Genomic DNA, 14304 nt, shown 5'->3' with positions numbered 1-14304 from the left:
CTATTCCACACAGGAATAATAATGATAATAATAATAATAATAGGATTTATTTATATACTGCCCAATCACTGGGAATCCGAGCGGTTTACAACAGAGGGGATAATAGACGGTTCCCTGCCCTCAGGCTTATAATCTAAAAAGACAGGACACAAAAGGAGAAGGGAATGGTGGGGGCGGGGAGGGGATCAGGTCCAGCATTCTTCTCTCCCTCTGAGGTCTGGACCAAGGCAGATGGACTGGAGGGAGGGTTCTTTTTCTTAATCGAGGCTGGGCTCGATGGCGTTGGGCCTGTCCTTTCACTCCCTCGCAGGCCAGAAGATGACCATTGGAAGGAGGGGGGAGAGCTCTTCCTCTTCAGGCCCGATGGCGTATATAGAATAGACTATAAACCATTCTGAATTCTCTATGATTCTCTGAAATGTAAAATTCTGTGAATGGGGCTACAGCACACCTAGCCACCAAGCTCTAATGCTTTGCAGTTACTTATAACTACTTCCTTTTTGTGAATAATATGCCTTCAAATAAATTGCACTTCCGTGGGCACTTGCAGGGGACCACAGTATGCAGACATCTATATGGGTGATCTGGAACAATACTTCATCAGCAGATGCACCCAGAAATACATCTTCTGCTTGAGAAATATTGATGACATTGTTATCATTTGGACTCCTGGCAAGTAATCACTTGAGAAGTTTCACCAGAATTCCAGCAACTTCCACATCAACCTGAGCCTGGACCAATCCACACAACCAATTAATTGTTTTGACACTATTGTATAGTTGCACAGTAGACCTCTAAGCACCATATTGTATTGAAAGCCCACTCATTGTTACACATACTTACATGGGTCCAGCTTCCTCCTAGAGCACACTGTCAGATTTGTTGGTTACAGCCAAACCCTCCAGTACAACGGCATCTGTTCAATTCCACAAGGCAGAGACTTATCTCATAGCACAAAACAGGCATTTCTGAAACTACAGTACCCACCCAATGAAGTTGAAAAACAAATCAAGAAGTACCTCAGAACAATACTGCAATACAGAGCAAATCAGAAAATGACAGCACAGCACTAGTCACCTACAGCCCCCAGGTGAGGACACTCAGATACATCCAGTAAACTACAGCCAGTTCTGGAAAATAATACTTCTATCTTGCAGGTTGTGACTGACAGGCCTTTGCCTCCCAGCTTTAAAAATTACATGAGGAATCATAACATGGATGCAAATGGAGGGACAATATTTAAGGTTGTTGTGAGTCAAAAACAACTTGAAGGCACATGACAAAACACATATAATAAGGGAAGTGTTCCCAGAAAATTTTCTGACTTCAGGGGAAGTGACTCTGGCATAACAAATTAGTTGCTTTCACACTTGAAGGCTACAGATGAGCTTGATCTACTTGTATCATCATATACAACCCCCTGAAAATTTATAGCCATGGTCACCATTTGCATCTTTATGTACCCCATTAGGCTCTCATTCCCTTCTCCACAACTAAGTAATTGCTGTTTTCTTGTAGCTTTAGTATTTAATTCCATCCGTATGTCTGAGGACGTGGATTGACATCCACGCAAACTGATGCTAGGATAAATCTGTTAAAAAGGCTGCTAGATTCCTTCTTTTTGTCATTCTGCTTTCATTTAAAATTGTTTCATTTTAAATAACTGACAAATCTAATCTAATGCAGCCGAGCTCCTGAGCGTGGGCTGTGCGGTGGATTGTTAACTCATCTGCTTGGCTGGTTTTGGCTTGTTGTTTGTTGATATTGCTGTTGTGTGCCTTCAAGTCATTAACGGCAACCCTAAGACAACCCTGTCATTGGGTTTTCTTGGCAAGATTTGTTTGGTGGGGGTTTGTCATTGCCTTCCTCTGACACAGTCAGAGTGTGACTTGTCCAGGGTCACCCAGTGAGTTTCCTTGGCCAGTGGGAATTTGAACTCTGGTGTTCAGGGTCCTACATCACACTGCTTCTCCTTGGCAAAATGTGCAACGAATGCAGTGGCAGAAAGCAAGAAGAATGCTTTCTGCAAGATTCAGTCAAGTCTTCCCTCTCTTATTTTTTTTCTTTCCTCACCCTGCCAGTGTGACCTCACTGATGGTTCAGCTCAGAAAACAAGTCTTTATTGGTTTGTCACACAGGGAGAATGGAAGTAGAGTTGCTGCCAAGAGAGAGATAGTTCTGGGAAGAAGCCTGGAAGAACTCCAGACCAGTGTCCCATGCAAGACACAGTGGGGGTGGTGACAGTGGTTGTGTGTGGCACGCGTCATCATGGAATCTGTTTTGTACAATTCCAAGTGTTTAAACATTTTTGTTAGCTTTTAATTTTAGGAGTTTCTCCATGAAATGCAACCACTTTCTGTCTCTGAACCTTTCTTACTATCTAAGCAAGTACAAGATTCAGCTTAACAGAGTCAGGTTGCAGAAGCACAACACTTGAAGGTTTTCTGTTAATGACAACAAGCAGCAATTTATCTGGCTGCCCCTCTTTATTCCAGTTCCCTCTCCCTATAAGTTCTGTCTAGATAGAAGTAAATTATAGCTTCCTTACTTCCCATGCATCTCGTTTTATTTCCTACAGTTAATTCTTTTTTTACTGCATTATTAGTGCTTTTAAAGTGCTACATTTAGGGTAGGAAAGCAATCCAGGCAGTTCTACATAAACATTATAGATATCTTTCCTTTTTAGATATTCCTCCTTTCAACATACCACATTAAAATAAGAGGTGATATGCAATTTGCTTGCAAGAAGGGAGATGAAAATCTGTTGCTAATGAAACTTCAGTATTGAAGAACCCTTGAAAGTGGCATATGAGTGATGATTATAGGAACATGGGGATTTGGAGGTGGCATTTCTTGAGACTGGCTCTGATCCATTGTTTGATTCTTCTTCCCCAAAGGCATTAAGAACCTACTTTCGTTGTGTGTGTGTGTTTTAAGGCTAATCATATGCCTGTGAAGCTGGAACTATTCCTCATTTGGGTGGTCTTGAATGATAGGCATTCTAATGTCTCAGAATTTCATTTTCCTTGTGTTTGGAAATACAGTAACTGAAATTTACTGTTGAAGGGACTAGGGGAAAATTACTATGAGAGATGTCCAAACAGGATTTCCATGGAACTGGGTGAGATTCCTGAGCTTTCTTGGACAAAAATCATTCTGTTCTCCAATGTGAAGTTCTGTTCTCCCTTTCTTTGCTTGGATTCACATCAGACTTCTTTCTTCCCTCTGACAACAGTGTTTGATGCTTGATGTCAGCTTTAATTGGTGGGGGAGAAATTGTTGTATAATTTTTCACATGCTGAATTCCCAGCCTATGAGTTTGACCTGGAATATGTTTTGCATTACATTTTGAAGGCTCCAGTAGTCTCCTGTTTTCATCCCTTATCCACTGGAAGGCATCCATAGTAGAAAGGGTATCTGCTTGAGGGATCCTCAGGGTGCACTCAGCATATATATGAACCCGCTCTGATCTTTGCTTGATAACCTTATGTTCTGCACCCTGACTCCAGAACATTTCTGGGTACTTCTTCTATTTGATATGCTTTTAGTTTTACTATATTTCAGGAGTAGGTAATTGTGGAGGGGGTGGGGGACATATTTCACCCCCAACCCTCTGTGGGGGTGCAGAGGTGCTCCTGTTATCCAGTTTTGTTTTAGGCTAGGCTTTGAGCTTTGGGGGCATGTCCTTGATGGGATTGTAGGGTCAATACCTGTCATGTTTAACAGGGATTTTGAAATGTTTTTTGGCTCCAATTTCCTCACCCCTGTTTAATTTCATAATGTCATTCAAGTGATTTTACACAAACTTATCTAGTATTATTTAAAATTTATTACCAATGCATCTGTCCCATCTTTCTGTGGCTTTAAGTTCATATAGACGTAACATGATTTTGTTGTCATGTTTTTAATTTTTTAAAGGAATCATATCGAAACAGGCATATTTAACATTTAAAAAAAATTTGGAAAAAAGGGATGTATAGCTAACAGCTAACGTTGTGTGTTGTGTGTGTTTTTTTAAACAGATGGTTTGTTCAACCAATATATCAGTCAGCAGGAGTACAAACCACGATGGGGACAGATAATTCCCAAAAGCACCAAAGGTGAGACAGTACTATAAAGTCAGCTTATCAGTTTAATGTGACATGATCAGCAGTAGACTATACGTGAAGACTTTCTGGAAACTCAAGTTTGTGTGGAATGTGGTAGCCAGGATCTTATGAGGATCAGCTGTAGGAAGTAAGGCAGACAGTGAGATCAGCTATATGTTACCAGTCCCAGCTTAAGGGTGTTATTGCCTTAAAAATCATCACATGGCCAGGGGCTGCCGATAGGGCTTACTCCAGGTACTGCCGTTCCATGTTGTCTAGCTTTGCCGAAGCTCAATAAACAGTTTTTTTAGGTAATTCTGTGGCCCCAACCTGAGGTGGGCACCCTGTATTCCTTCAGATAACATTGGGTTGCAGTTCATATTGTCTTTCACCTTTTCACATGACTATGGGCGTTGGGCGGTACAGTCCAATAATTTTTGGCAAGGCTGCAAAGAGCATGCTCCTACTCTAAACAGTCACATATGCTTACTTCCTTTCTATGGCTGTTTTTGCATATTTCTGCATATTTCATGTTGGGATAGCCATACTTTTTTAATTCTGGGAATAAATTGTCTTTAGTTTATACCAATTGAATGTTGTTTATCCTCTCAACAAACCATGTTTAATAATTAGACTTCTTTCTCTTTTCTCAAACTGCTACAAGGTGATGGTGAAGACAGCAGACCTGGAATGAGAGGTGGTCATCAAATGGTGATTGATGTTCAGACAGGTGAGCACCTTCCTTTTTATTTATTTATTTAATTCAAAGACAGCATTTCATTTTTGATACCTGCTTTTGTAGCATACAGTTTTGTGGGTAATTATTACAATTTTCAGTTCACTGGCTGACTACAGAAGGACCACCATTGCTAAATAAGGGGATGAGGTTTGTATTTCCAGGACCATCCTGGTCCTCCAAATGTGTAACAATGCAAGCAAAACTGTGTTACAGTAGGGAAATATGGCACACTTGTAGAGCAAAACTGAAATAAGGAAATTGTTTCAGGCAGATTCTAATGGCAGAATTTTACTCTTGGAGTTGGGCATCTCAGTTCTTGTTCTGGCATATCAGGTCCCTTGTTTTTTGTGGCCAGCTTGAAGCTAATTACTTATATTTTTGCCCCACTCTTTTGTGATAAGTTTTCATAATGGCAAACAGATAAAAATGATTTAAACAATTCCATATTAAAATAAATAATTGAAATAAATAAACAATTTAAATAAATATTTTAAACATAATAAAAATAAATCAGACGACTTAAGCAACCCTTAAAAGGGTTGAAATATAAAAAGGTAAAGGTAAAGGTAGTCCCTTGACATGAATGTCTAGTTGTGTCCGACTGTAGGGGGTGGTGTTACTAAGCCGAAGAGCCAGCATTGTCCAAAGATGACTCATGGTTATGTGGCAGAACACTGTTACTCTTGTCAGGGATGATGGGAGTTGTAGCTCTTCACCTCTGGCTCTAACTTACTACCTTGTTATGCAGCGGAGCTGACCAGCTTTGGCCAGTGGTTAATGCTTTTCTCCAAAGCAGCAGAGTTTCAGAGAATAGGCTGAAGACCCTGACAAACTCTCCAAGCCTTCTCACTCTTTTTCCACAGAAGTCTTCACACTTCTCCAGGATCCGGCTGGCTCTTGTATCTTCACTCAAGACACCAGACAACTCAGTAGTCTTATATAAAAGATCTACTTTATTCTACTATATACAAATACTAATGCCCTCACTATCTCCAAACTACTCACACAACTCCACAACTACCCACAAAATACATTGGCAAACATAGCAATTATTATAGCCATTGTCAAACACCACTCACTTACTCAGTTTCCACCCAGTGGGCGTGTACACTCATTTTGATTGGTTCACATAGTTCCACCCATACTTAAGAATTTCATCATTTTCACCTTGTACACTTAATGATTCTCAGGTGTTTTCAATTATACATTCTGCATTTCTGTCCTTGGCATTCAAACCTTCTAAATTATATTAGCTTTTTCACCTGTGTGGCTTCTTAATTGCTTTTGCTTAGTCATAGTGACTTTCACATACATGTGAGACGGCCATGGTCGCCTTGGTCGATGATCTCCGTCTGGGCATCGACAGGGGAAGCGTGTCCCTGTTGGTGCTCTTGGACATCTCAGCGGCTTTCGATACCATAGACCATGGTATCCTTCTGGGGCGCCTGGCAGAGGTGGGAATCGGGGGCACTGCGCTCCAGTGGTTCCGGTCCTACCTCTCCGGGAGGTCCCAGATGGTGCAGCTGGGAGACGTGTGCTCCGATGAGAGTCCTTAAAACTGGGGTCCCTCAAGGAGCCATTCTGTCTCCCATGCTATTTAACATTTACATGAAACCGCTGGGAGAGATCATCCGGAGACATGGGGCGCGGGGTTATCAGTACGCTGATGACACCCAAATAATCTTCTCTATGTCTCCGACTGATGCAGTGACTGAGGATGGCGTCTCTCCTCTCGTGGCCTGTCTGGAGTCAGTAATGGGCTGGATGAGGGAAAACCGACTCAAGCTGAATCCAGAGAAAACGGAGGTACTCGTGATAGGTTCCCCTGGTCCAGGAATGACGGTGGTTCCACCTGTCCTGAACGGGGTCACGCTCTCTGTGAAGGACTCCGTGCGCAGTCTGGGGGTGCTTCTTGACTCGTCCCTTCACCTGACTGCTCAGGTGAACGCGACGGTCAAGAGCACCTGCTATCAGCTTCGGCTTATTCGCCAGCTGCGCCCATACCTGGCTCAGAGGGACCTTGAAACTGTGGTACATGCCCTGGTAACCTCGAGACTGGATTTCTGCAATGGACTCTACATGGGACAGCCCTTATACCAAACCCGGAAACTTCAAATGGTGCAGAATATGGCAGCTAGGCTGGTCACTGGCACGTCCAGGGCCAGCCATATAACACCGGTTTTAAAAAACCTCCATTGGCTGCCCATTCGCTTCCGGGCGCAATATAAGGTGCTGGTGATGACCTATAAAGTCCTAAATGGCTTGGGCCCAGGATACCTGAAGGACCGCCTCTCTCCGTACATTCCGCCTCGCACCCTCAGAACATCTGGGCAGCAACTCCTTAGGGTTCCTGGGGCAAGATTATCCTCCACTTCTAGGAGGTCCTATTCCATCGCTGCCCCGGCCCTTTGGAATACGCTGCCCATAGAGCTCCGCTCAGTTACCTCCCTGGCCCAATTTAAACGGGACTTAAAGACCTATCTGTTCCAAATTGCATTCCCCGATTAAGTCCCTATAGGCCCCCCGCCGCACAGGCCGCACAGGCAATGGTTTGCTAACCCGGGGGCTTTGGTTTTTGTTCTGTTTTGCTTTTGTCTTGCTTTGTGATTTATGTAATTTTTGATTTGGTTTTTAGCCTGTATATTGTGTGTTTTTAAATGCTGTAAACCGCCCTGATCTTATGGAAGGGCGGTATACAAATAAAATGTTTATTTATTATTTATTTACTGTATATCCCATGTTGCATTTTCCTTAACAACTCTTCCCACCAAAGTGGTGCCTATTTAACTATTTGCATTTGCATGCTTTCAAACTACTAGGCTAGCAGAAGCTGGGACTACTGACAGGAGCTCACCCCATCATGCAGCACTTTGGCCCTTGAACTGCCTATCTTCTGATCTTCCAGTCATCAGAATTGGTGTCTTAATCACTAAGCCACCGCATTGCTGAAATGTAAATTGGGCCCCAAAAGATTTAATAAAAGGCCATGCTTTGACCTGGTTCCAAAAAGAAACCAAAATTGGTGCCAGTCAGGCCTTCAAGGGGTGGGTAAGGCTGGGAATTGGTACACCAAACGTGCTACTCTGATGCTTCTGTTTTTCTACTGTCTGACTTTGGCTGCATCCACACTACAGAACTGCAGTAGCTCAATGCTGTGGAATTCTGGGAACTGTAGTTTATTATGGAGCCAGAGCTGTCTGACGGAGAAGGCTAAACTTCTCACAAAACTACAGTTCCCAGAATTCTATAGCATTGAGCCATGCCGGTTAAAGTGGTGTCAAACTGGATTATTTCTGCAGTGCAGATGCAGGCTCTGACTCCTTCATAAATGGCAAATGCAAATTACTTAATACCAAATTTACCATAGTAAAAAGATAGCACCCAGCATTTCACCACCCCACATGAATCATCAGGCTACTTAGAATGATAGAATATAAAAATGTTTATTTGATTAAAATTTCTGAACAAGAAAGTAAATTACTGTGAAAGTAAATATGCATCAAAATTTAACAATTTTAAAAAAACCTTTTAAACAGTATCATAGGAAGTGCCTTAAAACTAAAAAATATATCAAATGAACACTAACAGAACGTTCTAATATTTTTAATAATAATAATTTGTTTTATTTATATACCGCTATTCCAAAGATCATAGCGGTGAACAGCAAGTAAGCTAATTAGCAAGTAAGCTAATTTGCCCCCAACAGTCTGGGTATTCATTTTAGCTCCCTCCTCGGAAGGATGCAAGCCTGAGTCGAGCTTGGGCCCTTTTGCTGGTCTTGAACTCGCAACCTTGTGGTTTTGAGTGAATGGCTACAGTACAGGCATTTAACCACTGCGCTAAGTTTTTATTTTGAAGCTGGAGTCAAAATCAGTACATTTCTACCAACTCCAGCAAAAATGGCTTCTGTCTTTGAATCCATAGCTCTGGAGGAGGGCCTTCCTCAAGTTGGACGTTGCAACTGAGAAGGTTGCTCAGACTTCTTAGAAAGTCTCCTGGGAACTCTGTGCAAGTTTTGTGTCAAAACAGTTCAGCTTTCCCAAACTTTGGGCTGTTGGTCCAGTTTGCTAGATTAGTTCTTTCTGTCCATTCATCTTTCTATTCTTCCTAGGCTTTTGGAACCTCATCTCTTTGCTTGCCTTTGCCCTTTGTTGGTTTGATTTATTCATTTATTGTATTTATATCTTGCCTTCCTCCCAAAATGGGATTTAAGATGACTTGTCCAGTTTGCCCCAACTTCCCTGCCTAGTGACCCATTCTGCTATCCATCTGTTTATAGTCTGGAGTGTCATGATAATGGCTGTAGGATCTCCTGGAGTTCTTTAGGCTTTCATTCGGTGATGTACTGTGTTACTGAGCTTCATTCCTGGGACTGGCTCTGGGGAGGCAAATTCCATTAGCATCCAGAGCATTCATAGTTTGGGCTCAGTGTGGGATTGCTTATTTTTATCTGGATACATCAATTGTTGCTCCTAAAGTCAGAAAAGGTTTGCTGTTTTCCTCTGAGGTTTTGCAGTTGCCACAGCCAGAGACATAAAATCATCAAGCGGGGGCCAGTGTTGGTTGTGGGCCAGCACAGAGTTCTCTCAAAGTGGCTCAGTGGATGGCTTTTGCTTCATGATTGGGTGGGACCTGATGGTTGGAAGGTCATTTTTTCACTGGTTGGATTGAGTAATAGTCTGGGTCACTTTTTTGCTTTCCATTGCCTCAGCCACGATAAACATTTTTTAAAAAAATGTAATCCCAGTTTACTTTGGTGCTTGTGTAAATACATATTAATCTGAAATTCTGGTTACACAAAGACATTTTGGTATCTCAGAGCATCCATTTAGTCCAGTGGTTCCCAAACTTTGGTCCTTTAGATGTTTTGGGACTTCAAGGTTGGCCAACTGCAAGGAATTCTGGGACCTGAAGTCCAAAACATCTGGTTGGCCAAAGTTTGGGAATCACTGATCTAGTTGTAATAAATTCTCCTCCCCTTCAGTGAAATAGTCTCTTCTCTAGAGACTATATTCAATTCTAATTGTGATTTTACTTCTAGTTTATTTTAGCCATCTTGACTCCTCCAAGCTTTATAAACTGTCCTTGAAGACTTTGAGGAGGTAATATAAATAAAAGAAATGTAGAATGAAGTAGCAAACCAATCCTGAAATACAATCGGCTTGCCTTTAACCTCTTTTTCAGGACAACATATGTTCTGCCCAGACTACTTAACATAAGAGAAAGGCCTTAAGTATACTTTAACTTAAGCAAACCGTGCTTCTTTTTATATAATAGCCATCAAATAATGTGTGTATATGAGTGAGCCAGTATGGTATAGTGGTTTGAGTGCTGGACTAGGACTCTGGGAGACCAGGATTTGAATCCCCGTTTCGTCATGGAAGCCCATTGGGTGAGCTTGAACAAGCCACTCTCTCTCAGGGTTAGAGGTGTACAATGACAAATTCCCGCTGAACAAACTCTGTTAGAAAGCTCTTGTGATAGGGTTGCCTTAGGGTTGCCATAAATTGGAAATGGTTTGAAGGTACACAGTGACAACAATAATAACAACAACAAGAACAGTGCATCTATGTTCCTTTCAAGTTACTTGTCATTTTAGGGTGATCCCATTAAGGTCATAGGATTTTCTTAGGCAAGGAATAGTCAAAAGGTGTTTGCCTTCCTCTGGAATATAGCCCACAGCATCTGGTATTCCTTGGTGGTCCTCCATCCAAGTACTAACCTGGCCTCACATTGCTTAGCTTCTAAAATCCAGTGCCTTCAGAGTAGTTGGGTATAACTCCCCATTTCCACTTATTTCCGTACTATTTTTTGTTTCATTGTTAGATTGTATATCTGCAGGCTGAGATATGATTTTTAATCATTTTCTATATTATCTCATTATAGTCATTTAATAATTTGGGTCTAAATCCATGATTAGACCCAATGAACTTGCTATCATTGGAATCATTGACTTGGAAAGTCAGCACTTATTTAAGTTCTACTAATGCAGTGGGTTTATTGTTAGTCTTACTAGCAATTGGATTTAGGCCTATTTTGTGAAGAAGTAGTAACACAGCTGAAATGCACCCTCTAGTGGATAGAAGGTAATAGGATTTGGGGATCTTTGCAATACTAAGAATTTTTAAATTTAAACATGGGAAATGTTACAGGAAGTGGCTTTCAGGCTTGCCTAACACATTAATTTTGTAGAAAAGTTACCTTTGGAATTCTGCATCTTGCCCGAAAAATTACATTTATATCTCCCAAACATTAAGAGTCAGTGTTGAGTGTAGAGGCCCATAAAATGGGATGTTAGCTCTCTTCTAAAAGTTTCTGAATTTGAGAACATCTGAGTGAAATTTCTCCATTTGTCACTCAGGTGAGGTTTATGTTCTGCCATGTAGGATGGGTTTCTTTGTCATGGTGGTAAAAAATAATCAACTTGTTTTCCTCTTTAAGTAATGGAATACTACTTGAAAAACATTCTTATTTTGGCTCTGCAACATATCAGAAATTCTGTTGGGAAGAATATGAAGGCAGTTGGTGACCCATTAATCTCTGACCAAGCTGAGTAACGTAGCTTTCTATCCACCCCCTTGAAAACATATCTCAATATCCCAAGGTGCAAAAGTAAACATTGCTTGCCCAGACAGTATACTTCTAATACTGTAATTGTCAATACGCGACAAATAGCAATAATCTACTATAGCCAGTAGCCTTCTTACGCCCAGGACAAGTGACTTCACCACTCCATACTGGTTAATCCGTGGAGGGGAGGGAGACTGTGACCCTCCAGAAGTTTTGGAACCCCAGCCCCCATCAGCCCAAGGCAGCACAGCTAGTGGTATTGGGCCATTCCCACCCCAAAACATGTAAGAGACCACAGTTTTCTGCCCCCCTTTTTGCATGAGATTTTTTGATCCATGGAGCCTGACAAAGACTTCCCTCATTGTGACCTCCCTCAAATCAAAATGAAATCAACTTTTATTTGCATTAAGCCAGTGGCCATTACAATTATAACAAATGTAGTATGTACCGGCAGCTATGACCAGCATAACTGATTGCTAGTAGTAATACTAAAATAACCTCTCTCTTTCCCCCGTCCTTTTTCTGGAAACAAATTCTGTCCAGTTCTGGATCTGCTGAGTGGGTAGACTTCCTTCTTGTTAATTTAACAAGTTTAGAAGGATCCGACTGACTTTCTTAGGTTAATTCATGGGTGGAAACATATATTTTCTCTTCTGTGTACATGCTGTTCTTCTCATTATGGGATAAATTGTGGTAGCAGAGGCTACCACAGGCTGAATGGGTACAATTCCAGCCTGGGGTTCCAGAGTCAGAAGGAGCCTCAGATAGGATGTTGTGGCATTATGACACTATTAATAGCAAAGTGGCTTGCGTGGGGATGAATCAGCACTTGGCTTGCGAGTCAGCCGCCTTACAGAGATCCCCGCTGCCAATTGATTACATGTCTGGTGGGCATCCATCTTAACATTTTGCACAGTGCCTTATAGAGCCAGCAGCCACCTTTGTAGAAACGTCAGATATGCAGCACTGTGTTTTATAACCCAACAGTGTGATGGAACTGATGGTACCTCCTGTCAAAAGGATGCTTACGTAACCAGTGCACATAGCTGCAATTAGCACTGCGGGAACATGTTTTCATAACCAGAGGTCAGACCTTTGTCTCTGGCAACAGAGAGGCACAAAACTTAATATTAATCTGAGCATTTCCACCCTTGTGGTCCTCCCTCAGATGCTAATCTACTAATCAAGCCTTCCTCCAAACCCTGGCAATTGTTTTTAGCATTACAATTTCAGTGTTTAGGAACTTCCTCCCTTCATAGGTTGAAAAGTATGATTCCTTGCCTGGTTTTAGACATGCTTCAGGATATAAATGAATGCCTTGTTGTTGTTGTTGTTGTTGTTGTTGTTGTTGTTGTTGTTGTTATGGTCACTAAAACTGATAGCATGTGTTGTTCTGGTTCTTATATCCAGCTGTGGTGATTGGCTCTGTTTATGTTTTAATTGTGAAGTCACTGTTAAGGGGAAAGGTTTAACTCAGTAACAGAACATGTGCTTTGTATGCAGAAGGTCCCCGCTCCATGTTCCTTATAGGGCTGCAAAAGATGCCACACATCAGAAACCCTGCCATACAGTCTAAATCAGCACTGAGCAAAGTTCGCCCATGAGCTGCAAAAGTCTTCTGGATCTCTTTTCTGGCTCTTGAAGCCCCCAGCAGTAATGGTTTAATTTACAGGTAGCTTTTGTGCCCAAACTACACAGAAGGCCCCCTTTCATGGAGCTGAGATATTACTTCCTGTCACCATTTCAAAGGAAAACAGATACCGTATTTTCCGGTGTATAAGACAACTGGGTGTATAAGACGACCACCAACTTTTCCAGTTAAAATATAGCGTTTGGGATATAATCACCGTATAAGACTACCCCTCTTCCAATGCACACCAAATAAAAATTAAAAAAACATCAAATTTGATTTCAATATGGTAATTTTAATTCAAGTGACATGCAGGCACTTAGCAGGAAACCTTGTTGTATACAAAGCCTGCTTGGATTGATCAGCTCTCCCTGCCTGCTCAGCCCTCCCTGTCTCCAAGACTATCAGAGTGGTAACTGCTTTCATTCGATCGTCACATACGGTGGGGTTATGGCCGCAGCCATTTTTGAACTCCCCCCACCATATGCGGCAACTGTAGATTCTCCAGTCTGGCTCAGAAGTTTCAGCACCTGCCCTATAAGACGACACCCAGCGTATAAGACGACCCCCGACTTTTGAGAAGATTTTCCTGGGTTAAAAAGTAGTCTTATACGCCAGAAAATACAGTATTTGTGCTTTATGTGGGTGTGTGACCTGTGGAGGGTCTGAAGGGCAATTGGCCCCAGGCCACCATGCAGGTGTCCAGAGAATACTAAGCTAACTTGACCAATGGTCTGATTCAAGGATAGGCAGCTTCCTATTTCCCTCCTTTTTAAAGAAATTGGTAAATTTAAGTAATACCACCCAGATTTCTTGAACTTTCAAGACAGGATGTCATCACTAGCAGGGGATTTGGAATTTAGGTCTCTAAACAGTAATTTCCTCTTCTGATAACTAACAGAATCATGGAAAATTATGTTAAATTGAAGACTTTCTGTCTCTCACAACCATGTCACCACACTGGTTAGTCATCCTTTGAAAGCAATTTCTAATGGTCTCTCAATTATGCTTGTAAATGGGGGGAAAGAAGCAATGGTGGTCATTACTTACATATCTCCTTTAACAAAACCTCTGATAAAGATGCTCCTTTGTATAAAGTCTGTTTCCACCTCCCCAGCTCTCCTTTGTCCTCTGTCTAACTGGAAATCTCTAAAGCAGATTTGGCAGTGGGAAGATGGTGAAAGAGGGCTAGAGAAACACAAACTGGCAGTGCTGGGTTGTAGCAGAGCGTCCAGAGTAAACAGTGCAATAAAATCTGAGTTGGGAAAGAGCAAGTT

The 14304-nt window shown here is 41.8% G+C and overlaps 1 protein-coding gene across 4 annotated transcripts in view; it reads left to right on the top strand.

The window, feature by feature from the left end:
* Positions 1–14304, top strand: part of LOC149311610 (muskelin) — a 165433-nt gene that overhangs the window by 76361 nt on the left and 74768 nt on the right. For all 4 annotated transcript variants that reach the window (XM_089527467.1, XM_089527469.1, XM_089527466.1 and 1 more), the window contains exons 7-8: positions 4023–4100; positions 4753–4818. In XM_089527467.1, coding sequence (XP_089383593.1) covers positions 4023–4100; positions 4753–4818 — 144 coding nt within the window. The remainder of the gene's footprint in view (positions 1–4022; positions 4101–4752; positions 4819–14304) is intronic.

This window comes from Sceloporus occidentalis, unplaced genomic scaffold (genome assembly GCF_023333645.1).
Source record: "Sceloporus occidentalis isolate IW3139 unplaced genomic scaffold, rSceOcc1.0.p SCAF_5, whole genome shotgun sequence".
NCBI lineage: Eukaryota > Metazoa > Chordata > Lepidosauria > Squamata > Phrynosomatidae > Sceloporus > Sceloporus occidentalis.
This window is presented reverse-complemented; position numbering and strand designations above follow the sequence as displayed.